The sequence below is a fragment of the Populus alba genome, chromosome 15 (assembly GCF_005239225.2).
Source record: "Populus alba chromosome 15, ASM523922v2, whole genome shotgun sequence".
NCBI lineage: Eukaryota > Viridiplantae > Streptophyta > Magnoliopsida > Malpighiales > Salicaceae > Populus > Populus alba.
This window is the reverse complement of record NC_133298.1, coordinates 14830742-14858598: the sequence shown is the minus strand read 5'-3', so window position 1 is coordinate 14858598 and position 27857 is coordinate 14830742. Positions and strand designations below refer to the sequence as shown.

General features: G+C 33.4%; 5 protein-coding genes and 1 long non-coding RNA gene across 6 annotated transcripts in view; 2 read left to right on the top strand and 4 right to left on the bottom strand.

Annotated features, from left to right (window-relative positions):
- The window catches only part of LOC118057446 (histone deacetylase 6), a 74753-nt gene extending 70136 nt beyond the window's left edge, over positions 1–4617 (top strand). Inside the window, exon 7 of the mRNA XM_073404945.1 lies at positions 4606–4617. The gene's annotated coding sequence lies outside the window, so the exon portion shown is untranslated. The remainder of the gene's footprint in view (positions 1–4605) is intronic.
- On the bottom strand, positions 321–5075 carry LOC118057453 (uncharacterized). Its single transcript, XM_035070029.2, has 3 exons — positions 4681–5075; positions 3762–4040; positions 321–1698 (listed from the first exon to the last, which is right to left on the bottom strand). Exons 1-3 carry the CDS (start codon positions 4864–4866, stop codon positions 613–615), a joined length of 1551 nt encoding a protein of 516 aa, XP_034925920.1. The 5' UTR covers positions 4867–5075; the 3' UTR covers positions 321–612.
- Positions 5076–5748: 673 nt separating this feature from the next.
- LOC140954620 (galactinol--sucrose galactosyltransferase-like) lies at positions 5749–7291 on the bottom strand. Its single transcript, XM_073404816.1, has 2 exons — positions 7213–7291; positions 5749–6218 (listed from the first exon to the last, which is right to left on the bottom strand). Exons 1-2 carry the CDS (start codon positions 7289–7291, stop codon positions 5749–5751), a joined length of 549 nt encoding a protein of 182 aa, XP_073260917.1.
- Positions 7292–11286: 3995 nt separating this feature from the next.
- On the top strand, positions 11287–24974 carry LOC140954624 (uncharacterized). Its single transcript, XR_012168052.1, has 4 exons — positions 11287–11445; positions 11557–11703; positions 11866–12436; positions 24836–24974. It is a non-coding gene; the product is annotated as an uncharacterized lncRNA (long non-coding RNA).
- LOC118057455 (high affinity nitrate transporter 2.5) lies at positions 12876–15177 on the bottom strand. Its single transcript, XM_035070033.2, has 2 exons — positions 13872–15177; positions 12876–13480 (listed from the first exon to the last, which is right to left on the bottom strand). Exons 1-2 carry the CDS (start codon positions 15020–15022, stop codon positions 13105–13107), a joined length of 1527 nt encoding a protein of 508 aa, XP_034925924.1. The 5' UTR covers positions 15023–15177; the 3' UTR covers positions 12876–13104.
- LOC118057454 (high affinity nitrate transporter 2.5) lies at positions 23860–26232 on the bottom strand. The gene is made up of 2 exons (XM_035070032.2): positions 24873–26232; positions 23860–24485 (listed from the first exon to the last, which is right to left on the bottom strand). Exons 1-2 carry the CDS (start codon positions 26021–26023, stop codon positions 24110–24112), a joined length of 1527 nt encoding a protein of 508 aa, XP_034925923.1. The 5' UTR covers positions 26024–26232; the 3' UTR covers positions 23860–24109.
- Positions 26233–27857: the final 1625 nt, after the last annotated feature.

The following is a 27857-nucleotide window of genomic DNA, read 5'->3' as shown; positions in this document are numbered from 1 at the left end:
ATGATTCGGTCATTTCTCATTAAAGAAGCATTATAAATGTGTTGACATTCGAACGAAAGACGAATACAGCCAGCACATACTTCCATATACTTCAATTCTGCGACTACCGTGGCTCAATAACACAGATAAATTGTTGACCAATGGGGTAGAAAAGGGATGACGTGATTTTGATAATCAAGCATGCATATGGCTCAGAAACAACAGGCAGCAAAGTAAATATTTTAGTACAAGAGACCAGAGTTTCAGGAAAACTATGATGATACATTCCAGAACACAGCAGAAGCATGCGCATAGTCCAGGCATGGGAGACAGTACTTGCATCCACAAACAACTGAACATATCAGTATCATTTAAAGTACCTGATTTACAAAGCAACTTAAGTCACCTTTTCCATTTGCAAAAAAACAGAACCAGGTGTAAAAGCCATTTACAAATTACATCATTAATTTACATAGCAAGTTATACGAAAATACGAAATCGTGTAAAAACCCATCACTCAAGGAAAGCATATACACAAACGGATAGGGCATTACGCTATTCCATATAAATCAAACCAATCATCTGAAAACAGCATATAACTTCAATGTATGAACCCACCATATTGGGGCCAGGTTACCCACTGTTCATCAGTTTATCCAGCACTGCATTCAAGTCAACTGACTGCCCATTCTCCATCAATTTTATCACTGTTTCTCTCACCAAGTCTCTACGAAATCCCATTGCAGCAACATTGTCAATAACATCATCAACTGGTCGCCTGTTTCCACTCCCACCAGAACCTGATCCTGATCCAGCATCCACATTAGAGGCAGTTGGGATAGCATGTGGTAGTATACGGGCAGTGGGCAATTGTGTGTAATTGCTTTCACTTCCCAGGACTGTAGGAGACGGAAAGGGCTGCGATGGTTTTATAGATGAACTGCCGTAGTTTCTTGGAGAAGCACCGTAACGATAGGAGTCCGTGATTTTTGTTTTCCCATGTAGTGGCAGTCCTTGTGGTAGCAAACTTGCAGAATTGGACTCTACATAATTCCTCTTTGACAGTTGAGGATAGATTTGCTTAGTAGAACCCGCATTATACTGTTGGAGAGGTGGAGACCTGCCAGGTGGCTGAAAGATGCTATGAGGAGGTGTGTAAGGAACTTCTTCAGAATGATGGCTTGGGACTTGAGGATTACCCATAGTGGAAGCTGGGTGCACTTGAGGCAGTTGGGGTAACTGCAAGTTCTGGGGAAAATGAGGCATTGGTTGATAAGGTTGGTGATTATAGGGTATTAATTGTGACTGCTGAGCTGGAGGAACCTGGTATTGCTGATATGTTCTTTCTGGAGTAGGAACTGGCGCTGGATTGTAAGGTTCTTGTTGTGGAACAGATGAGATAGCAGTCTGGTTCTGGAGCAGGTGGGTGGAAAGCTGTGATGCTGTTGCTACAGATGTTGCTGGAGGATGAATCTGAGGAGGTAGGTTTGTAACATTAGAGGAGGGAGCAAGAAGTTGTGGAGAAGCACCTGGAATGGGAAGCAGCTGGTGGGATTGCTGAGAGACTGATGACAGTGCTTCTTGACTCAAACCTGCTTTAACAGTAGCATTTTGTTTTTCCACTTGCTGGTTATTTTTGGACATTTGAAGCTTTGCCAGCTGCAGCTGAGCCTCTGCTATGTCTTGTTTATCTCTCAAATCTTGGACACCACCCTGAACCTGCAAGAATTCACCATGTTAAAAAGCATTACACATGCATCCATCAGTGCCTGCCAAACACAACCCACCACTGTCTTCACCAAAAATTCAAAGTTTTATCACTCGTTGGGAGTGAAACATTTGAAGAAAAATACATGCCTGGCATGAAAATACATATGATCTCAGCCACCACAAATTGCCAAATTTAGTTTACATCAAAGGCAAGATATATAATCCGCACACACAGAAAAGAGAGTTGTGCGTACAAAGTGAGAACATGCAACGCAAATTTCAATGACCCCATGAATATTGCCCCAAGCTAAGATTCAGATGGTGGGTAAGTGGATACAGTGGCATTGTATCTGCACACAACTCAGAACAAGGAAAACTGATCTGATTGATAGATCCTGAAAGTACATGAAATTAAGATTTTAATTCTAGAACCACAAATACTGTATATTAAAGTATTATCTGAATCACATTCCATTGACTTCAAAACAAAAAAGGAATAAGCGAAAAGGAAAGTCAAATATCTGCCATAATATTATGACTTAATTATTTTTCTTCTAGGACTCATTTCTACTCTTTGAATGTAGCAGATTTTTATTTAATAAAAATGCATTTACTTGAAGAACTCTACATTAATTTTATTCAAATTGATTTCTAGTATTTGGGTACTGCTCCGATCTTATAACATTGAAGACCCGGATCCAACAAAGATCACATTGTTCAACAGGGACACATGTTGATTTCACAATGCTACCAATGATCCGTATTGCAGTAATGCATTTTGTACAGCAAAAGATGGCGAGAACAATCGCTCCCATGGGTAACTGTCGATCAGAGGTCTCCCTCAAAGGAATTATCAGTATTTCTTCGTTGTTTCTAGGGACTTCTCTCTGCTATAGCCATCTTACAGCAGAGAGATATAGAGTAAAATTGTAAATAATATTGACAAGCAAGACTAACTTCAGAGATAACTTCCCTCTCCCTTGGGAGAATAGTGAACAATATATTTTGCTGGAAAGGAATCAGAGAATCAATTGCCAACTGTTTGTTAATTTATGAGATAAAAATGAATGACTGATTCAACCCTCACCAATGTATATTTTCCATCTCTTCAGGCAGAAGGACCACATATGTGCTACATCTACCAAAGTTAAAAAGGCCTACACAAGTGGAATCCTACACAATGGTTATCTTTTGGATCTGTGATGCTTCTACATGACAAGTATCTACAACAAAATAGGAAAACTGACCCAAAAACAGAGCAAAACAAATCCCAATACAATCACAAGTCAACAGAAAACTTAGTTTGGGACTGCAAATTCTAAGGAAGTTGTGTTACAAACCTTAACGAATCAAGGAAGAAAGCTACAAACAACTACAAGTCTTGACAATAGACAGATGTGCTGTGCTTAAACGTGAAAGATGGACATTTAGTTGAGCTGGGAGTCCAACAGATCAAATAAGCACATCTTAAGTAAGAGAAAGGTCAAGGTACATCAAAACTTGCAGTAATAGCTAGGATTAACAAAAGGGAAAACCAAGAAACTGCAGAACAGAAGAGTTGAAAGAAATAAACAATTTCCATACAACCCTGAGGAAGTAAAACTCTTCCACTCCTACCAACCAAATTACAAATAAACATTTTCACAGAAAAATACCAAGTCCCTAATCAAGTCCAAGACATAATTAAACGCAAAGAAAAGACTCATTCATCCAAATCCTTCCTACCATTGCTTTATGAACCTCAAGCAGCAAAATTTTTAAGACCAAGCACTGCATTTAGTAAGTTTAATGCATTTGAATTTCCAACAGTGTTAATGAGGGCTTGATAAAAGATAAGTTTGTGTACCCATGACTTTAAGGTGTCTAATATCATAACTGAAGCTTTCATAGGAAAATTTGTTCGGAAGCCACCTATTTGTCCCAACTCTTAAGCTTATAAAAGTTGTTTTGTTTTTCATTTTCATGCCCCTACCAAGCCTCCCAATCTCATTTAATTTTAACCTAAAGTATAATGATCATGCCTTGAGGATGTACATCAAAGTAAATTAAAACTTTGAAGAAGTTAAAAGTACCTCCACAAGAATATTCTTTATTTCCCTCAGCTTTCCATCAGTTTTCCCTTGATTAAAATCCATTGATTCCTTTATATCATCAACAACATTTTCTATTTGGTGTGTTCTACTTTCCAATTGAGACACTCGAGAGCTGAGACACTCCACAGAGTGTAGCAATATGTCAGCATGCTCCTTCATCTTTACATCGAGCTCAGAAATCAATGCTGCATTGCTGAAAATCCCAACTTTCTCAGCAGAGAATTTTGCGGAATCAATGTAATCCATTGAGCTCCAACCCTGTAGGTTATAACCCAAACAGCAATGAAACCATCTGAGATTAGCAATTCAGCATACATTGCACTAGAGGAACATATTTCAAGAAATTATCTACTAAAAAATATAGGAAGTCAGACTTGTACCATTGAACTAATTGCTTAATCACAAAACCATCAGTTTTCTTCCCATAAATATTGCACAGCCCAGCGGATAATTTGGACAGATAGTGTAATACTAGAACAAACTAAGCTATATTTAGCTAAGCCCAAAATACCAATTCAACTGGGGGGATACATTCATCAAATGTTCAACAAGACATACACAAACCAATTATGGGTCTTTGTATTGTTATAGAATTTGGGAACCTGATAGCTTTAAGTTTTTTTATTTGGATGGTTTTGATATGGTATAAGAGCTTAATGATCAAATCATGAGAATCTCACCACCTCAATTTTTATCCAATTAAAATTAATTAATAGCACGAGTCAGCGTCAGTTTGTGAAAGTCTCAAAGAATAATATAAATCATATATTTTGTAACTCTCCCGACATGTATAATCATGTTATATCTCATAATTTCAATACAAAGTCCTATCCCAATTCCCTGCAGCCAAACAAAAAAAATATAGTAACAACTAATGATACAAAGAGAGAAACGATACCCTGAGGTTGGTTCCATCAAGAACTTTGTTGTGGGATTTTGAAAGAGAGCGAAAAGTGTTGAATTCGAAGCCATGATCTCCATTTTCTTTTTCTTCTTCTTGTTCATCATCATCGTCCAAGAAATTGAAGGGCTGGGATTTGGAAAGTTGGGTGATTTGCTTATCCATGTACCTTGAAGTATCCATCGTTTTCTATTTCCTTTTTGTCAAATCAAAGAGACAAAGAAAGTGAATTCTCCAGTTACCAAACAGAAGAATTATGGGAATCTAGTGAAGCTTGTGTTTGCACTTGCAGCAGTCTCATGGTTTCTGTTGGTGTTGTGTTCTTCACTTGTACCTAGTTTTTTTTTAATGATTTGCTGTTTTGTAAGGATAATGGGGAACGATACCTCGATATTCTCGTAGTGGAAGCAAAATAAATAGCCCCAAAAATTAAGCTACAAGGGCCATAAAGAAAAATTGATACAAGCCCGAATTAAGTTATACATATAAGCCTTCTAAATATTATTGGCCCATGATATATATTGCGAGAGAGATTTTTTTTTAATAAAAAAAAAAACTTTGCTAATTTATTGTTTAATGGATAAAAAAAAAAGTTAAAATATATAGGGGTTAATCGATATACGATATGTATAACTTTGATGAGTTTAAAAATAATATAAATAACAATAAAATAAAATAAATTTTAAATTAAAATATATGTTATTATTTCATCGAGTTACCATAGCTTTTTAAAAATTCATGTATGTTGTTTTTCTTAAATTCATTTTAGTGATTAATAAACTCTAGATAATATGTAAGATAATATGCATTATCTTACAGTTTAGCAAATAGTAAAGATTAGGGAGTGGCAGAAAGTTTTTTTTTAGATTAAAGAAGATATTCAAGCTAATGATTCTCCACTCGTAACCCTGAATAGATGCTAGTTTTGAGCCAAGCTGGAACTGAGAGACAAGAGACAGACAAACTTCGTTCTTGGAAATAAAAAGGTGAAAAAGAAAGCTTCGTTACAATTGCAAAGGGTTCGTGATCCATCAGGTTCGACAAGAACACATGTTTGTTTTCCACTTAAAACAAGAACTCAATCACAGACAATTTGGGAGAACTAGGGCACGGGACTTGAATGGTGACCATTTGATCATGATAGCAGAACTCAACATCTACCCCATCAATCTTGCAACTCACTGGGTTTCCTGATGCAAACACCCTCATCTCTCCACTTCCCTTGACCCCGATTCTTATCAAGCTTTCGTCACCAACAACCATTACTGACTGGATTGCACCACCAGTATTAAGCATGTTCACTAGTCCAATGGGAGCAAATTGAATTGATTTTCTCGGCACTACCGTCACCGGAGAAACTGTAAGCAGGTCATGATTGAACGGCTCAAGGGAAATCTCCAACTTCTCTGATGACTTCAACAGCCTCACTTTCTTTTCCTTGAACATATAAACAGCGAATATGTCTACTCCTTTCACAGATATCGGGCTCTTTCCACTGTTCCATTCAATATTTCCTCGGACAGCATTTCTAGCAGCTGGAAGAAACCATTCGATCCAAAATTACCAAGTCCTGGAAATTAACACATGGAACTTCCCATGCATTCAACAAAACTAAGAAGATAGAAAAATTTGCAGGATTCCTTTTGTTTTAAAGGGAACTAAATCAGGGCCCGAACTTGAAGCACGCACAAACACGGACAAAACTTTGGGCTAAGCTAGAGTTCTGAAGAATCTAAAAAGAAGTCATTGCTTGCAAATGTCATTTTGGTTGACACGACATGGAGTTAGTTGCTAGCTGAAAAGGCAAACATACTCGCCTCATAAAAATATGAAGAGAGGTCAGAGGAGTGACAAGCTGACACGCACAGACAAAATGAAATAAATCAATGTGAAAAGATTTCTGGTTTAGACGCATGCATGCAGTAATGAATTCAATTGTTTGCCTTGCAGTTATGAAACGGTGTTCAATTTATCAGATAAACTTCATCAGGTTCACACTCTCTCATATATAACATAAAAAAAAGTTTTTCTTTTACACCGAATTTAATCCTTAATATATTTTCTAAATTAATGGATAATCAGTAATAGGTCTTTAATTAATTCATGAAGTAACACATGAAGCAAGTTTCAAAAATTATATATATAAATAAAGCAAGTATCAAATGCTACGTCATCATGCGATATCCTTCTAATTTATGTAGTGTTATTAAATTTAATTTATTTTAAACTAATTTTTTAAAAATAATAAAAAAATATATTGTTCATGTTCACGTGAACAATATGAGTGCAATTAATTAACTTGTAATAGTTTTTTCAAAAAAATAAAAATTTGTGCACTGGTTTTTTTTTTTTAAAAAAACTATTCACTTAGTGAACAATGTGCAGTGGAGCATGGCTCCACTATAGAGGTTACTTTCTCACTAAGAAAAAAGCAGCAAATGTTGCTTCTCCGAACTTGTGGTGTAGCGAATAAAAATTGTATTTTTTTGTTATTAAACACTAAAAAATATAGTTTCCATCCTTGATCACATTTCCAAACAGCATCTACAGCACTGATGGATCCCAAATGGAGATTGCTTTCGATGGCCTTAAATCCGCCTAAACTCATGGCCCTTGTGCTAGACTCCTCTTCTTTACCTTTAATTCATCAGTTCTTTCTCGAATATTCCATTGATATTACCATTTCTATCTTGTGTTTCTGACGTGGATGAGTTCTTTATTAATTTTCTCACTTTCATGCACCGTTGACACGTCATAATATAGTAATACTAGGAGGTTTACGAGAAGGTTCCAAAGATTTCTTTACAAGACAGGCACTTAAAAATCTCTCAACCTACCAGTAATCACAGGAACACTCCCGTGCTGCTGGCTCCACCAAAAGAGACAAAACTAGGAGCCCAACTAAAGTTGGGGGTCAGTCCAAGTTTAGTGACGTGTGATTGGTTTGTTTTCAAAGTATAACTTTATTAAAGCATGAATTATATTTTATTAAAAACAAAAAAATACATATTTTTTTAATTTCATAAAAAAAAAAAATCAAACACATCTCATTAGAGCTCTATCCCAATGACACCCTAAAATTTAATAACCTTATTTTTGAAAATTTATTTTGATTATATAAAAGATAATAAAAATAATTTACAAGAAAGACAACAAATAAAATTCTCAACAAAAAAGATATTTTTAATTGAAATTATCATTTCTTATTCATGTATTGTTTTTTTTTTTTGACAACAAAAATAATTTTTTTTATTAGCAACAAGATTCGTTAAATAAAAAGCAATGGTAAAAAAAAAGTCCAAAAAAACTATAATAATTTGAGTTAAAAAAAATGTATATTTTTTATTTTATGTGGAGCGTTGTTTTTTAAGTAAATACTATAATGATCATTAAAGCATGCTTCAATTAAAAAAAAAAACTAAAAATTCATGAATCAATTATCTCTCCACATTATATGAAAAAAAAATATGAGAATCATAAATTTCCAAACAATTATATAAAAATTTACAATAAAAAATTAAGAAAAGATATAGTTTATTCTCATCTAATATTAATGAGAAAATAATTTAAATCTTTTTTCATATTAAACTAATATATAATTAAAAATCAATTCATAATCTTCTTAAATAAATGGCATAATTCTTTATTGACAATAAGTCTTTTTTAATAAAAGGTAGGGACAATTAAAATAAAGGTTTGTTAGGATTTCAACCATTTGAAATAAATAGGGAAAATGTATCTCTTCGTATAAACTTCCTTTCATTATTAATGCATCTCTTTATTATTTTAATAAAAACATGTTTTTTAATCGTAAGTATTTTTTTTAAATAAAAATCTTATTTTCATTGGATATTCATTAGCAATTTTTTTATTTTTATCTTTCAGATACATAATAATTGAAAAAAAATTGTTTTCATTTCCATAAAAACCTATAATATGATTTAGAAACTATGAAAAAATTGAATAGTAATTTAAATATATTTTTTTATAGTACATTTCAATTAAGATCTAAAAATTATATTTGAAAAAAAAAAAAAGCCATATAAAGTGATCAAGCGCTTGGCTAAGAGATGGGGCCAAAGTGCCTAGCCCAATATGAAGAAGGTTTGGCTCGCGTAGGCCTCTAAGGTCTGCGCAATTGTTTTTTTTTTTTTTTATTTTATTTATGTTTAACTGTTGACAATCCTTTTTATTTTTTTTATTTTTAAATAAAATAGACGATGAATCATTTGCTAATCCAAATTTTAGTCGTTAGAGAGGTGGTCGGAAAATCAGAGTTATGATTTTTTTTAATCTAAATACACCTGATAAACACCATAAAAAAAACCGCTATCAAAATTCTTAGATTTACCAATGGAAATTTTTTATATGTATTTACACTATCATTCCATCGGTAATGAATTTACCAATAAGCTCACAAAAAAAATGCTTCATTTGATAAAATTCTTGTTGGTAATTTTTGTCTTGTCGTTGAGTCTATTGGTAATAAAAAAAAATATTTATTAATGATGGATTTATTAAAAGAAAAAACACGTCAAAAAAAAGTATCTGCTTTATTTTGTTGGTATTTTCCTCAAGCAGCTTGTCATATAACCGACAAAAATACCAAATGCAATTTCATCGGTAATTATTTAAAAATATTTTAAAGAATCTATTTAACATAATTAGAAAATAATCAAATTAATATAAATTAACACTCCATAATAATCAAGAACTGAGTTGCTTTGACAAAAGAAGAAGAAAATCAACTCAAATAAATTTGCAACAAATAAATAAATAAAAAAAATTGAACAACAACAACAAATAAATAAATCAACTAAAAATAATTTCCACCTAATCTAGAAAATATATTTCAAATCCATAATCTAGCAACAATAAAATAATTTAATTGAAATTGAACAAAAAAATTGAAAAAAAAATCCAACAAATTTGATCTCATATGAAAAACAAATCCTACAACTACATTCATACAATTAATAAGAATATAAATTTTTTAAAATAAATTAAAAAAATAAATATAATGCAAAAAAAAACACAAAAAAGAAGAAAAAAGAAAAATATTACCTTAATGTAATTGCAAGTGAAGTTGAGAGAGAAAAGAAAAAATAAATTCATAAAGTATGTTAATTAAAAAAACTGAGAAAGAAAAGAAGAAGATAAAAAGAAGACATACATGTGCTTGGAGGAGAAGAGAAGTAGTTGAGGAAAGAAGATAATATAAGATAAGAGAAAGAAAGAAAGGAATGGTGGTATTTTTTACATAAAAAGAAGAAGAAGAAGAAGAAGAAGAAGAAGAAGAAGAGGCACGTTTGTTATGAAATGAGGGATTCTAGTATTTTTATTAGGGCATTTTAGAGATGATTTTATTGACGGATAATTAAATATCAATACTTTTAACCATTCCATTGGCGATTCCGTTTGCAATATTTAATTTAAAATTTTAATTAAATAAAAAATTTAAAAAAAACCCTAAATATTACCAATAACTTTTTAATCCATTGGTGATTTCGTATGTAAAAAACAATAATTAACAGTTCAAGAGTTATCTGGAAAATTCTTACGAAATTAATCCATTGGTGATATCCTTTGTAATTGATATAATGAACAATGTCAAAGAGAAGTGGACAGTTTACCAATGAGTTTACAAAAGGATTTTACCGATGACATTATTATCATCGGTAATTCCGCTGATATCAATGAAACATTATCGTATGTTTTGGCTTTGTTTTAATTCCTTTTTTTTCACTATAATTCCTTCGGTATATAGCAAGAGAATATTTATCTCGGTGTTTATTGATGGATATACCAAATAAATATTTTTGTTAGTAAAATTTACTGTAATTTACCAGTAGAAACATTTTGTTGGTGTTTTTGTTTGTATTTATCAAATTTCTAATAGTGATCTCAATAAACCAACTTCTACACTTAATACACCCGTATATCTCTAAAAAAAAAAAAAAAACATAAAATTCTTCTTTAAACCCGATTTACATTTTCTAGTGAGAAGAAAGCTAAAAAATAATACCTTGATAACTCCTTTCATCAAAATAAACTAAACGACATCAAGATTGGCCTTTTGATGGTCTGAATGTGAATGACACTACTTTTTCTCTCCTTTCTAGTTTTTCAATGATTCTCTCCGCTCTCAAAGTCTAGGGACTATAAATTTAAGAAATAAAGTTTAGTACTAAGATGCAAAACCCATAAAAAAATAGGGACTAAAAATAAAAAAGTAAAAACTACATGGACATAATTTAGTTTTCCCTGCCAAAAAATTAAAAAAAAGAGCAACAATTTCTTACCTCAATCTTTTAATTGATGGACAGTTTCATATAAAAATTGTTATTTCTAAGTGCAATAAAATAATTAATAAATTTCAAAATAACAATATTAAATAAATATTATATTTTTGAAGCATAATATAGTTAAATTTTAATTTTTTATTTTGATCGGTTAGATCTTATTGTATTAAGTAATTGACTATTTCATATAAAAATTATAATTTTATAATTTTTTTTTAAAATATAAGTAAAAATTCTCAATGTCCAACTTGATTTATAAATTAAAAAATATACCTCAATTAAAATTTTAAAAAGTTATTATTTACATGTTAGGAGATGATTAGATGTGCTTTGGCCATAATCTAAATGGGTCTGTGTTGCTGTGCAGCCAAGAATGATAATTACAAGCTACAAGTGAGGGATTGGATCATAGAAGGTCAAGATAGCCTAACTGATCCAGGTGAAAGTATGATAGATAAAGGTATTGCTATGAATATCCTGTTTATTCTTGTTTCTGTGTAGTCTCTTCTTTACGATTCGATCGAACTCTTTCTGATGTCCCTGTTCTGGATTTATGGGACTGTGAACAAAGCTTCCATAAAGTTTGGGAGGCTGGGGAAACCGTCCACAAATCTGCCTTCTACACATTCTAGCTTTCTTTGATTCGGAACTGCTCCAATATGTGAAATACATCCCGACCCAGTACTACTTAGAACAGTTTTGAGTTTTGCCTTAGCAGGTAGAAAACTTACCAGTTCTTGTGTTCATGTGCCAATTTGCTCTTAGTTGTGCTCGCAATGGTCATACTGTCATATAAGTTCTCAACACTCCGTATGTCATCTGAATTTACTGTGATTGATTGTGAGCTTATTTATCTTCTGTAACTTTTTTCTTCTTACAGGGCAAGAGTACAACTTGTATAGTTCTAGTGCAAGGTATTCCCTGAGTTAGCAATTAGTCTGCAAAGTAACCCCTGATAAAATCAGTGGAAAAAGTGAACTAAAGTTGGCTGATCGAGACGCTGATAACAAGTGTATGATGGCTTTAGCCAATCCCTCTGCATCCAAAAAAATAAACTTCTGTTATTTGAAGCTTGGTATTTGGCTTCTTTTTTTCTTTTGCCTTGTTTGGTTCATATTTTGGCTAGAGTTTTCTTATCATTAAATAGAACACATTCTGATATAGGTGGTGATAATGACTTTCCAGGTCTTATTAGTTTCTTGATTCATGATCCATACATCTTAGATATAGATGCTTAATGCATCCACCAACCAAGTAAATTCCTACTGAGAATCAAATCCCCATTTTACATTTCCTACTATGGTCTCGGGCATTAACCTTCAAATTCTGACAACGTACCAGAGAATTCTTCCAATAAGAAATCTCATCATGGTCTTGCAGGGCCGGAAGGTCAGCTCAGATTGAACTTGTCATACTTCCTCCCAGCAACATCAGAGATTAACTGCAATCAGGTCAGCTTGGCTTGTTGAATTAGCACAAGTAATTAAAACAGTGACATCGTTTATGTAGATTGGTTGTGAAAGCTTCATTTTGTCTTGCTTGCTGTTTTAGTTAATATTTGTTTGTTGTTTGGTTTGATCCAGACCGTTGAACAAGTTATTTGATTCTGATAATCTAGAATTTCAGCCAAAACTGACCCTTTTCTTTTTAGTAAGATTCAGTTTCTCTGAGCATATCTTCATAGGAGAGAATTTTTTTATCTTTTTAATGTTCATGAGAATGATGTTTGATAAGATGACAGAATAAAAGATTCAGGAGACCTGTGGAACCAGATATACTATTAGCAGACTACACAGCTGAGAATCTACAGAATAAATAATTTGCCATCATTTTTTATTCTACTTACCATTTTTTTTTTCAGTTCTATTGTTCTGAAATAATTACCATGTATTTCTTGAAACTTCTTTTATTAAGGCTGGCTTTGTCAAGTAAAGTAGATGTTTTCCACAGGGTTGCTTCTAATGACTTGCCTGTGAAAATTAAACAACATTTTCATACAGACTATAAGGCCTTACTATAACGTAATAGGTCTACATGTCCAACGTCGAAATTTTATATCGCTCTGAGAGCTTGCAGCATAAGACTTGAGCAGTAGAGAAGTATGGCTATGAGGCATGATCTAGACTTGTGTTGATGGGGTTTCATCTACTGGCCTGGTTTCAGAATCTTTCTTTCTACCTCTTTCACTTCTGCTGTTATCTGCAAACTTTAAGCTTGATAGATGCAGGCCTTTCTCCTTCTCCTCTGAATTCCATTCGGACAAGTAGTAGTCTTCCTCTGTAGCGATCTTTGTAGATGAAGGACCACAAAACATTCCACCCCATTGTGGGAAGTATATAAAACAAATCGGAAGAGTGCAGAATATAATCATGATACCCATGAGCATTATCCCTGTCTCTTTTGAGTATTTGGATCCCTTGAAGAAAATTAGTTGAGTTAGAACTGCACCCACGTTTCCACCACCTCCAGTCATACCAGATATCAGCCCCAATGACCTGAAAATAAGAAATATGAATGGAGTCAGGGAAAGAATTCTTAGAAAAAATATGCATTTTGTGGCATTAACCTCTACAAGCAGATCCAAGGATGTTGCTAGTTGTGATGGAATTTCATTAACCATAATGGTATTGTTAGATATCTCAACCAAAGTTTACTCTCCTGTCAAGTTCCATACCGAAGGAATCTACAAGATGAGCATCTGTCAAAAAACTTTTGTGAAATTTATACTGAATCAATTCTAAGCTTGGCCGTGAAAATACTTTTTTGCTCTTATTTAGTTAACTATATTTGCAATCAGAAAACTCTGAAATCCTAACCAAAAACTTCTGTTGTTTTCTTGAGCTGCAGATCATAATATCGGTGTAACACATATGGAAGAAATCTTACCTTCGTGAGACAAAAGGCACCACCCCAAATGTTAGTCCACATGCTGCTTGGCAGAATAAAGAGAACACAATCATCACCACAATGGACGCGCCTAAGGATCCAACTCGTCCAAGTATGATGCAGAAAACACCTCCCAAGGTCTGCACTACCCACAAAGCCCACAACCTCCCCCTCATTCCAAACCTCTTCCCCACTGCATCTGAGATCATTCCACCACCTGGTCGAGAAACAATGTTTGCTAGACCAAAGCTTGCTGCAATCATTCCTGCTGTATGGAGTTTGAGGTCAAATCTGTCATAGAAGTATTCTGCGACAATGTTGTCTATTGTCAGCTCTACCCCAAAACAATACCCATAACTGAGTGCCAGGATCCACCCTCTGTAATTTGTGATTCCATGATAGAAGACATTTGAGAATTTATCTTTCGTTTTATCCCCTGCTTTATGTAGCCGCCTAAAGTTTCCGTCCGGCAAGTCCTTGCCAAAGATCAAGAGTGCAAATGCCGATAGTGTCTGAAACAGGGCAGGAATGAAAAACGCAATTCTCCAAGCTGTGAATTTGATGGCTCCAATGTCACGGATGAGGCCAAACACAAGGGGCATGATTAGCTGCGTTGCCCCACCGCCAAGGTTACCCCAACCTCCCGCAACGCCGTTAGCCGTTCCAACTACCGGGGCTGAAAACATAGAGCTCATCCAGAATTGAGTGGAGACAAAAGTGGCCAGAGAGAAGCCAGTGAAAAAACGCACCAGGAGAAAAGAAGTAGAAGATGAGGCGATGGAAGTGAAGTAAACTGCAGGTGCAGTGAGGAGGATCAATGAGGCAGAGGCTAGACGGGGTCCAAAAAGGTCACAAGCAGTCCCCATAGCAACTCGAGCAAAAACTGCACCCGACACTGATGCAATGCCCGCATTACCAATGTCAGAGGCAGTGAGGTTGAGGTTGTCACGTATGATAGGAAGAAGGGGTGGAGCAGCAAAAGAAGAGACAAAACAGGCAAAGAAAGAAACCCAAGAAAGATGGAATGCCCGCATGTGAGGGGCAGCTACTGAGAACAACCGGAACTCAGTTGCCTTGTGTTCTGAATCCACTGGAAGAGCGAATTTTGGAGGCTGAGATTCCTTTACAGTGGCTTGCCCTTCTATCTCCATCTTCTTGTCTACGAAAGAAAAAGGGAAACGCGGTGGGAAGCTCCTAGTTTTCCTTTGTGCAGGAAAGAAATAGCTGATTCCTTTGGTGAGCCTTTTCCTATTATATATAGTACTTCTGGTCACCAACTAGTGGCTCTTTGCATGTAAGAGAAGCGAGAGTAACCAGGCAAAGAAAGAAACCCTTGAGGAGTGGATTTTTGGAGGCTGACGTTCCTTTTACGGTGGCTTGCGTTGCGTGGGTGAAAAATAACGAGCGAGTATGGTTGGTTCTTAGTTCCTGTAAATACCAAAGTCATCATGTTTGATTAGAATGGTAAAGTATATGCGGTCAAATCCAACTATATGACAGACACTGGCCTTTGTCAATACTGACATTATTACAGTTTAAATACATAAAATTACCCGAGGCTACTTTTGATATAGAGTGAGTTTTTGGGATACTTTTGATATGTATGATGTTTTTGGGAGTGTAGTTGTGGTTATTTTTTAAAGTGTTTTTTATTTGAAAATATATTAAAATAATATATTTTTTATTTTTAAAAAATTATTTTTAATATTAATACATTAAAATAATTTAAAAATATTATAAAAAATTATTTGAGCTAGCTCGAAAGTCCTGGTAATTTTATGTAAACGTAACCATCCACAAGCCCACCAGGAGTTATGCAGCAACGTCTTATCATAGCCAAACGATCTGTCATCATTATTGATCGATCGATTATTATTGCTGATCAATTTTTTTTCCTTAACCATCCATTTGTGTTCATCAAGATTTATCGTAGCCGAATGATTTATCATTATTATTCATGACAGGCAAGTGTACCAAGATTTGTGCATCATTATTTTATTATAACCGAACAATCTATCATTATTATTGACTGACCAAGTATGTGTTCACCATGGTTTATGCATCAACATGCATTATAGAAATTCGTGTGAATTTATTACTTCACGCCACAGTCTATGACCCTGGCGATTGCGCAGAAGCACCAACCAATGGCTCTTTGTAGCAAAGAAAACCCAAGGTTTGGAGCTTGGAGGTTTCTACTTCCGCCGCGTCCCATTAAAAGTCCTCTATTCTACGGTGCCCCGCCAACAAAACGAGAGGAGGTTAGAATGCATGGACTTGTGAAAGGGGTGGTGCTGGGCGACAGGCGTTGAAATTTGATTTTAAATAGTGATCAGCAGCCACCGGAAAGAGATAGGATGGGAACAAGTTGCCCTTCTGCGGCTACCACGTATTGACTTTGGAGTTTTGGAAAGCGACCAAGGAATAAAAATAACAAGGAATCGCGTTCATTGATTTGCTAAGAAGTCTTTGAATTTTGTTCCCAGAGAGTACAAGGAAGAATCTGTACTGATCCTGTTCTTGTCTGTTGTTCATGTTAGATTTTTTGAAACACGTATATTAATATAGAAAATTATAAATATAAATGATAAATGGACCCAAAACCAATGATAGAAACCCAATGGAGACAACATGCAACTCGAACTTAGCATTTAGAAACCCGTTGTTAGTTAAGCTATGGCTTTGAACATGGTAAATATTAGAAACCAGCACTGTGCAAGACAAGTCAAATTTGGGCTCTAATCGGCTGTGTGCTTGCTACGTTTGAATCGAAGCTAAAGCCTAAAGTTGCAAAGAAATGATTCGCCTGTTCTGCTCATGTACCTCAGCCATGTTTAATAAGCTTTGATTAGAGTAGCAGTAACTAATAGTCTTCGCTATCCAGGTTTTTCTCCAGTTTTACTGCTCTTTTTTCTACCTAACTCAGAGGAAAAATAACTTGATTTAATCCTCCTCATTTGATGGAACTCTATCAACCTGATAGCTTTACTAAGCTTAGCATGTATTGATCCACTGCTAGTGTGGCTCGTAGATTTGCAAAATCTTTCCATGACAACTGTAAATATTGTTTTGAAACCCGCTCGGCGGTCGACCTGGGACCCGACCGACTTGGGACTTGGAAACGGGTTGAGTTAAAAAAAAAACAAGAAAAAAAAAACCTGGTGTTACCCAGATAACCTGACGACCTAGTTGTAACTTGTTGATTTTTATTATTTTTTTTACTTAAAACGATGTTATTTTTGATTTTTTTTTTTAAAAAAAATGATCCAAATAACCCAGTTAAAACCTGGAATCTGGACCTTGGATCCGGCCAGATCTAAAAACTATGATTATAAAATGTTCCAAAATAATGAATAAAAAAGGGGCCTATTTAATTAACAATATACAACCATGGAGAGGGAAAATAATAAATATTTAGTCTACTTGACCTCAATTTCCTTATTGAATATAATTTACTTCTTCAGTTCTAGCTGTTATACTAGGAGTTAAATAAGCCTTATTTTTCTTACATTAGGGTTTTCCGCTGTAGTTGAAGCTTAATACTTTAATTAGCTCATGATCCTTCTCCTCTAGCTTTTCTCGCAAGTACCTGCAATGGGACTTTATTATATGCATTTTTCTATTAAACGTAGTGCGCAAAAGAACAAAAAACAAAAAGTCAATTCAATGCACAAAGTACGCTATCATTCCAAATTTCATTCCACTTGAAATAATTATATCAGTTCACTTCACGTAATAGCTAGCAATGCTAAAACTATTACAGAGCTCTGCCTAAAATATTTCAACCAACCCAATAAAACATTTTATATAGCCAGTATGAAACATAATAAGATTATTTTCTATGAAAATGTAATTTAACTAATTAGATTTTAAATTTATTTTTTAAAAATTATTGGTTCTAATTTTACAAATCTCAATACACTAGAGACTTATATAATCATTAACTTTAAAGCCTATAAAATTAATTAAGATACACAAACTATCTGAACATCCATATTAAATAATAAAAAAAGAGTTGACTCTCCTACATTTAATGTAAAAAATAGCGTCAAATTGTAAGAAATATCTCAACTACAATATACTATTTCTCCATACAAACTATTCTATTCACATGACTAGCCAGCAAGATTGCAGATGAAACAATTAAGTATAGGATGGATGTTTAGTGCACTACCACTTTCTCCATTTCACAAGGTAAAAACTTTTGGAATTAATTTTGAATTCTATATTTAAATTGGCTTTTAGTTTTTCTAGGTATCTTCTTATATTTAAAATGTAACTATTAAATACGTGTTCATTTTTTAAATCTCTTGAATTATCTTAAATTAGTATAAATATATGTTTGAAGTATTGTAAGTGCAATTCCAAATCTATAAGGGCTTTCTCTTTTAAAAGAATAACATAATATGAATGCGATTAATTTGTTTTTCACCATGCTTTCCAAGTTCTCATCTTTACTTTTCTCCTTCAAATATTTCAAACTCACAGAAAACCAGTTCTAATATGACCGAGAACAAAATTTGCATTACCTTCAAAATATCTATACTGTATGCAAGTGGCTTCTGCTCAATAATTTCTTCAGACTTAAGATCTTTTTGTCAGCGTGATTCATTTTTATTAGAGTTGAATTGACAAGAGAGAGTGAGACTCAAACTTGAGACCTCACCCTCTTACTTGTGTAAGAGTAACAGTGAGCCTGTGGTAAAAAAATATATATACCATGGATGTGCTCAACATTTATCGATCTTCATATTAGTTTATATCTTATCAAAGTATCAAGTTCTTTGTTACAGTAAATCCAATCAAAGCACAGAAGAATACCTAAACATTCCTCATTTAGTATAAACAATGTTTTAGTCAATAGAGAGTTGAAAATAGACTGCTTGATATTTTCCAAGCACCCGACCAAAAACATTGATAGCGTGCATAGCATCTAAAGAAGCTAGAAAATGGATCCTAGGTGCTGGAGCGATGATTCTTTCAGGTGGAGGTTAGTACACAAGAGTAAGAAAGAGAGATGTTGACGCGGTCTCGTCTCTTGGATGAATAGAGGATCGATTTTCCTAACAGGGATGATGGGAAAAGCAATGCATTGCAAACATGATTTAACCATTAACCTATCAAGTCCATAAACCCTAACAAATCTATGCTGCTGCTCAAAATGATACAAGGAAATGATGTAAAGTTTCATTTTCTTAGCTTTAGTATGAGCAGTGCAAGAGATTCAAAATGCTTAGCAACAATGGTATAACTACGTGGTATAAACTAAAGCTACCAAGCGTGGAACTGATTGATTTCGATAAGAAAATGAAACTTTACACCTAAATGCATTTTCTATCTCTTTGGTGCAGAGAAAATCAAGCAAACTAATAGCCTTTTATTTGATTAATATACTGAATAGCTTAATGCAGCAATCGGACATTCAGAAAAGCTTTAATTTTCAAGTTATCAGCAGTGCATGAGCCATGAACTGATAAAAGAATGAACTTCAAAACTTCTCTTTCATGAAAAGTACCACCGACTTGTGTGCCAAAAACAAATATTTCCGATATAAAAAACAGCCTTCCATTGAATTTAAATATAATATTTAAATCGAAAAATTATTACGGGACTCCTATATTTGAATGCGATAACATTTCCCTCCGTCTTTCAAAAGATTACACATTATAAACCTAGTCAGTGCTTTTGCATCTTAGAGTACACAAATTTTGATTTTTTTTCTCCTTGACTTCTTTTCTCCCTCTCCACGAATAGAAAATCAAATACAAATCAAACCAAAATCTCCTCTTTGTACTCAATGCATCTTCTCTTCTACAGATTAGCAAATGTCAAGTATATATGAGATTCAACCCAACCAATAGTTTTTACATACCAAGATGTCGAAATTCACACCAAGTGCTTTTTTTGTTGTTAAATATTGATAATGTTGAATCCTGAATAAAACCTCTCTTTCAAATTCTCTAAAAATACCCAATCTTAGCACAATAAGCTCATCAATACTAGGCCAGCAAAACCTTAAAAAACACTACCAGAAAATTGATAAATACATACAAAAACATCGAAAGAATGTTTCTGCTGATAGATTACAGTAAATTTTAGCAACAGAATATTACCTCACTATATCCATCAATAAACACCGACAAAAATATTCTCCGGTATATATCGAAAGAATTATAGTGGGAAAAGAATGAATTAAAAAAATAATAATAAGATAACATGTCATTTATACAAACGACATTACCGACATTATTAATCCATCGGTAAAATATGTTCATAAATCCGTTGATAATATTTAAGGTATGACTCTTAAGATTATGTGTACTTATTTTATAGCTTTTTTCTAAAGAAATTTGTTGTATGAATGTATGATTTGTACATGTTAGGGTTTGTTCGAGATTTTGTAAAATTTTATTGTTTTCAAATTGATGAAATTCATTTTGAATTTGTGACTTAGGTGTTTTGTGATGAAATAAATAATGACTTATTTAATGGGTTCATTTTATATTTTATCAATTTTATTGTTACGTTCAAATTTTCAATAAATGTATAGAAATATGAACTTTTATAGATAATTGATAGTGAATTAAGAATACCGTTAAAAAAGATTGAATAAGCTAGTTTGAGTTAAGCCAATATTTACAAATTGATTTAGTTCATATAATTAATTAATATATGTTGTCATCAATATTCTATATAGGTTTGATATAAGTAATGGATGATCATTTATGGATGTATCAAGATTCACTTAAAGTGCTGCATAGAATGGATAATTGTAATGAGATTCAGGGTTTTATTAAGTACATACTATCTAATTCAAAAACTATTAGTGGATACTTTTGTTATTGTTGATGTTGATGAGTTAAATAATGTTTTGAGAAATAGCTTATATACACAAGTCATTAAAAATGATAATAGTGATGAAATCAACTTAGATTATATATTATGATGGAAATGACAATAATTAAATTGAAGAGGAAGAACACAATTATGATTAATTTGCATAATACGAATGTGTAATACTATAAACTATAATGTAATATTTTTGAACAAAATTAACTTTAATGTAATGAAATTGACGTTAATTTATTAAATGACAAGAAAACATTTATTTTATGTGATTTTATTAGCATAGAACTAGGGTTATTGTGCTTGTATATGTTTCTATGATCTTAAGAATTTGCGGGATGGATAGATAAGAAATAAAGATACAATTTGTCAAAAAAAAAAACTATTTTACACCGATGGAAATAAGTCGGTGATCTTTGAAGGATTTCAGAAAATTTTTGATTAAATTGAACATTTAAATTAAATATTACAGACAAAATCATCACCGATGGACTGAAAAGTGGATGATATTTAAAGGGTTTCTAAATTTTTTAATTAAAATAAAAATTTAAATAAAATATTACAGATGCAATCACAGATGGACTGAAAAGTCATCAATGGAGGGTTTCTGAAAATTTTTTAGTAAATTGAATTTAAATAAAATATTATTGATGAAATCACCGATGCAATGATTAAAAATATTGATATTTAATTATCCATCGGTAAAACGTTCCAATTAAAAGATCAGAATCCCTCATTTCATAACAAATGGACTTCTTCTTCTTCATCTTCTATAAAAAAAACTAACGTCTCTTTCTTTCTTTCTCTTCCTTTTCCAACTCCTTTTCTATTCTTTTCTCCTACACGTGCAAGGTATTCTCCTTTCGTTTTCTTTTCTTTTCTTAATTTTTTTTAATTAACATACTTTATTAATTTGTTTTTCTTTTATCTTCTCAACTTTGCTCACAATTAAATTAAGGTAAGATATCTCTTCTTTTTTTGTGTGTTTTTTTTTATTATATTTGTTACTTTATTTTATTTTAAAAATTTTATGTTCTAAATAATTGTATGAATGTTGTTGTAGGATTTTTTTTTTCAATTTTGCTGTTCATTTTCTATTAAATTAATTTAATTGTTGTTGGATGCTAGGTTTTGGAATAGGTTTTGTAGGTTAGGTGAAATTTGTTTTTTATTGATTTATTTATTTGTTGCTGTCATTGCAAATTTGTTTGAGTTGTTTTTCTTTTTTTTTCCAAGTAACTCAGTTCCTGAGTATTATTGAGTGTTAATTTATATTAATTTAATTTATTTTAATTTTTTCTACATCTGTTAAATAAAATTTCTTAAAAAAAAAAAAAAATGACTAACAATATTATCAATGAATTAAGATATATGGTTGTGGAATACGTGTAAGAAAACAGATGAAACCCTAAGGTTCTGATAATAGAAGAGGTTTGCAGGTTCGATAGCTATAAGAGGATCAGTCGCCATAGGTTGATGTCTTTTTCATCAACAAGATATACAGACTACTATATGCACTTAGACTACCTACTTTCTTTTAGTTTGATTTTTCTTACAAGTATCCTAATATCAAAACATAATAGATATTTGCATAATTATCAAAGAAAATGAATGTGATCTCAAATATAATTTAATTCAACAAAATACTAGTACAAATTCAAGAATGGATAAGTACGTATAATAATGGATGAATGCAAATTCAAAAACAACTCGTAGCATATAATATAAAAGATTATGACTATAAGATTAGAGACCACATTATAATTATGAAATCATACAGATTCACTTAATTGATCCTGAACTGATCAAATCTAAAAGAACCAATCAACATTTACTGCTCGGTCAACCGATCAATTGAGAACATTAGGCAAACCGATCGAGTGGTTCAGTCCAACTGGTCAACCAGTTGATCAGGATTTCAGAAATCTCAATCTACCCATCTCTAAAACTATAGATCTCAAAATAATCAATATATGTTCCTCAAAAACTCATAAATGAATACCTTATATAAAAACGATTTAAGTCAAATTAACATCCTAAAACATTAATTAAACATCTTAAATCATTCAAACTCTAAAATCAAACTTAACAAACATATTCAAGCATAAAAACTTACCTTAAAAACCCTTATTCCTAACTTTCACTTCCTCCTCCTTTTTCTTCCTTTTCCTTCTTCCTTTCTTCTTCTCTTATGGTTCTCTCTCAAGAGAACTTTTTTTTTTTTGCTTTCTATTTATATTTATCAAAATATACGAAGAGACCCAAAATGTCTTTCAAATATTTATACCCTTTACTCATCAAAGGGTAGAAATATCTTTTCCAAGCTATTATTTTTCAATACAGGTAGTAATAATAACTATCCAGGTTATTATTTTTTTTTTCTTAATCCATTTCTGATGTATAGATACTTAATTTCCACCAAGCAAGTAACTTCCTTGCTTTCAAGAAGCACACACCGTACGTAACACTATAGTGTAAATGAGCTTCGTGTATGGTCTCTACTCTCTAGACTAACATTAACCTTCAAATACTAGCTTACATACCGGAGAGATCCTCCAACAAGAAATTCCATCATGGTCTTGCAGCGACGAAAGGTCATCTCAGCTAGAACTTGTCTTAATTCCTCTCAGCGACATCGATCAGAGATTAATTGCATTAAGGTCAGTTTAGCTTGTTGAGCTGGCAAATTTAAAATGGCCACATCGTGCATGTAGATCGGCTGTGAAAGCTGCATTTTGTCTTGCTTGCTGTTTTGGATAGATATTTGTTTAATATTGCTGTTTGAAATAAGAGATCCGGACCAAATAATCTGGAATTTCAGTGAGAAAATGTCCTTTCCTTTTTGCTTTTCTTCTTAATAAGATTCAGTTTCTCTAAGTATTTCTTCCTTGGTGAGAGTTTTTTTTTTTTTCCCATGAGAATAATGTTTGATGAGATGGCATATGAATGATTTAGGAGACCTGTGGAACCAAATATACTAGTAGGATACTCTACAGCAGCTGATGTATAATATCTTAATCTTCTACCGAATACAATTGTTGCCTTCATTGTTTTCTTCAAATTACCAAATTAAAATCTTCTGTTCTATGGTTCTGAGATAATGACCATGTATTTGTTCACACTTTTGTTGATTAATTAAGGCTTTGTAAAGTAAAATAAACGTTTTCCATAAAGTTGCTTCTGATGACTTTCCTTTGGAAATTAAACAACATTTTCATACAGACTATGAAGCCTTACTATAACGTTTTAGGTCTACATGTCCAATGTATAAATTTTCTAATGCTCTGAGAGCTTGCAGCCATAAACTTGAGCATTATAGATATAATGCACATTACTTGCTCGCCTGTTGGGATGCTAGCAGACACTAGAGAAGTATGGCTATGAGGCATGATCTAGACTTTTGTTGATGGGGTTTCATCTACTGGCTTGGTTTCAGAATCTTCCTTTCTACCTCTTTCACTTCTGCTGTTATCTGCAAACTTTAAGCTTGATAGATGCAGGCCTTTCTCCTTCTCCTCTGAATTCCATTCGGACAAGTAGTAGTCTTCCTCTGTAGCGATCTTTGTAGATGACGGACCACAAAACATTCCACCCCATTGTGGGAAGTGTATAAGACAAATTGGAAGAGTGCAGCATATAATCATGACACCCATGAGCATTATCCCTGTCTCTTTTGAGTATTTGGATCCTCTGAAGAAAATTAGTTGAGTTAGAACTGCACCCACGTTTCCACCACCTCCAGTCATACCAGATATCAGCCCCAATGACCTGAAAAAAAGAAATATGAATGGAGTCAGGAAAAGAATTCTTAGAAAAAATATGCATTTTGTGTCATTAACCTCTACAAGCAGATCCAAGGATGTTGCTAGTTGTGATGGAATTTCATTAACCATGATGGTATTGTTAGATATCTAAACCAAAGTTTACTCTCCTGTCTAGTTCCATACCGAAGGAATCTACAAGATGAGCAATATGTCAAAAAACTTGTCAATTTTATACTAAACCAATTCTAGGCTTGGCCGTGAAAAGACTTTTTGCTCTTATTTAGTTAACTATAATTGCAATCAGAAAACTCTGAAATCCTAACCAAAAACTTCTGTTGTTTTCTTGAGCTGCAGATAATATCGGTGCTAACACATATGGAAGAAATCTTACCTTCGTGAGACAAAAGGCACCACCCCAAATGTTAGTCCACATGCTGCTTGGCAGAATAAAGAGAACACAATCATCACCACAATGGACGCGCCTAAAGATCCAACTCGTCCAAGTATGATGCAGAAAACACCTCCCAAGGTCTGCACTACCCACAAAGCCCACAACCTTCCCCTCATTCCAAACCTCTTCCCCACTGCATCTGAGATCATTCCACCACCTGGTCGAGAAACAATGTTTGCTAGACCAAAGCTTGCTGCAATCATTCCTGCTGTATGGAGTTTGAGGTCAAATCTGTCATAGAAGTATTCTGCGACAATGTTGTCTATTGTCAGCTCTACCCCAAAACAATACCCATAACTGAGTGCCAGGATCCACCCTCTGTAATTTTTTATTCCATGATAGAGGACATTCGAGAATTTATCTTTTGTTTTATCCCCTGCTTTATGCAGCCGCCTAAAGTTTCCGTCCGGCAAGTCCTTGCCAAAGATCAAGACTGCAAATGCCGATAGTGTCTGAAACAGGGCAGGAATGAAAAACGCAATTCTCCAAGCTGTAAATTTGATGGCTCCAATGTCACGGATGAGGCCAAACACTAGGGGCATGATTAGTTGCGTTGCCCCACCGCCAAGGTTACCCCAACCTCCCGCAACGCCATTAGCCGTTCCAACTACCGGTGCTGAAAACATAGAGCTCATCCAGAATTGAGTGGAGACAAAAGTGGCCAGAGAGAAGCCAGTGAAAAAACGCACAAGGAGAAAAGAAGTAGAAGATGAGGCGATGGAAGTGAAGTAAACTGCTGGTGCAGTGAGGAGGATCAACGAGGCAGAGGCTAGACGGGGTCCAAAAAGGTCACAAGCAGTCCCCATAGCAACTCGAGCAAAAACTGCACCTGACACTGATGCAATGCCCGCATTACCAATGTCAGAGGCAGTGAGGTTGAGGTTGTCACGTATGATAGGAAGAAGGGGTGGAGCAGCAAAAGAAGAGACAAAACAGGCAAAGAAAGAAACCCAAGAAAGATGGAATGCCCGCATGTGAGGGGCAGCTACTGAGAACAACCGGAACTCAGTTGCCTTGTGTTCTGAATCCACTGGAAGAGCGAATTTTGGAGGCTGAGATTCCTTCACAGTGGCTTGCCCTTCTATCTCCATCTTCTTGTCTAGGAGAGAAAAAGGGAAACACGGTGGGATGAATAACCGATTCCTTTGGTGAGCCTTTTCCTAGTACTTCTGATCACTAGCTGGTGGCTCTTTGCATGTTAGCGAAGCAAGAGTATACATTGACCAGGCAAAGAAAGAAGCCCATGAAGAACTGGTCAAGCTCTTCCTGTATATCACTAGTTTTAATTTCTAAAATGTTTTATATAATCATTAATTTTTGGATTCTTAAAATTAATTAAAATATATATAATTTCTAGTCATCCTACATTAATAATAATAATAATAATAATTAAAAAAAAATACATGAAGTGTGGATTTTGGAGGCTGACGTTCCTTTTACGGTGGCTTGTGTGGGTGAAAAATAACGAGGGAGTATGCTTGGTTCTTAGTTCCTGTAAATACCAAAGTCATCATGTTTGAAAAAGTTTTTTTTTCATTATTATTTTTAATAACAATGATATTAATAATAATATTAAAAATTATTATTACTATTTTTCATTAACAATGATATTAATTTTTTTAAAATTAGATTTATCACTAATATATATGGTTTATATTCATGTTGTTTTTTTTCAAGTTTATACTCTGTAGAAATTTGAGCAAAATAAGGAATGTTTTAGATCCCATTAGCCTTGATAACATTGACTTAACTTTATATTTAAAATATTTGTGTTAAGACATTTTAATTTCATAATATTTTGATATTTTGTTTAAGTTGAATTACTTTAAATTAAAGATCTATTTAATCATAACTATTTAGAAATATTTTAAAATTTAAAATTATATTTGTTTGACATTGTGTTAGTATTACATAATTTATAATTAATTTATTTTGAATTTTTTTTGTTGAATATATATATATATATATATATATAAACTGTACAACCCCGAAACACTTTAAAATTAAAATTTTTCATTTCAATTGAAAAAATAAAATACTTATCAAAACAAAATGAACAGCCTTAATTTAAACGATTAGAGGCATTTGAGCTAGCTCCAAGTAAGAAAGTCCTGGTAAATCTTTTACTATATATTATACTCTTTGTTGTAATTACTACTCTTATCTACTATCATTTATTAGAAACTTGCTGATTTGAGCACCGATTTGGCCTCTCTCATGGAACATGCCCATGAATTCTAGCTATTTTGTAGGTCTTGGCCGATCGATTAATTAACCTAATCTTTCACTTGAGCATTCTCATGTACACCAAGATTCATGCATCAATAATATTGTATCATAGCTAAATGATCTATCATCATTATTTGATGATATTGACCAAGATTTATACATCAATAATATTCTATCATAGCTAAATGATCTATCATCGTTATTGACCGACTCATTTTTATATATGTGACTGTGTCCATCAAGATTTACGCATCAATATTTTATCATAGCTGAAACGATCTACCATTATTATTCCTGATCAATTCATTTTCTACACACGAGATCACGTATTTGTTCACCATGGTTTATGCTTCAACGTGCATTATAGAAATTCTTGTGAATTTATTACTTCACGCCACAGTCTATGACCTTGGCGATTGCGCACAAGCGCCACCCAATGGCTCTTTGTAGCAAAGAAAAAGCAAGGTTTGGAGCTTGGAGGTTTATACCTCCGCCGAGTCCCATTTTGGTCCTATTCTACGGTGCCTCCTCACAAAACGAAAGGAAGTTAGACGCCATGGAATGGACAGCTGCCAATGGAAAGAGATGAAGGGAACAAGATGTCCTCCTCCAGCTACTACGTATTGACTTTGGGGTTTTGGAAAGCGACCAAGCAATAAATAACAAGGAATCGCATTCTTTGATTTGCTGAGAAGT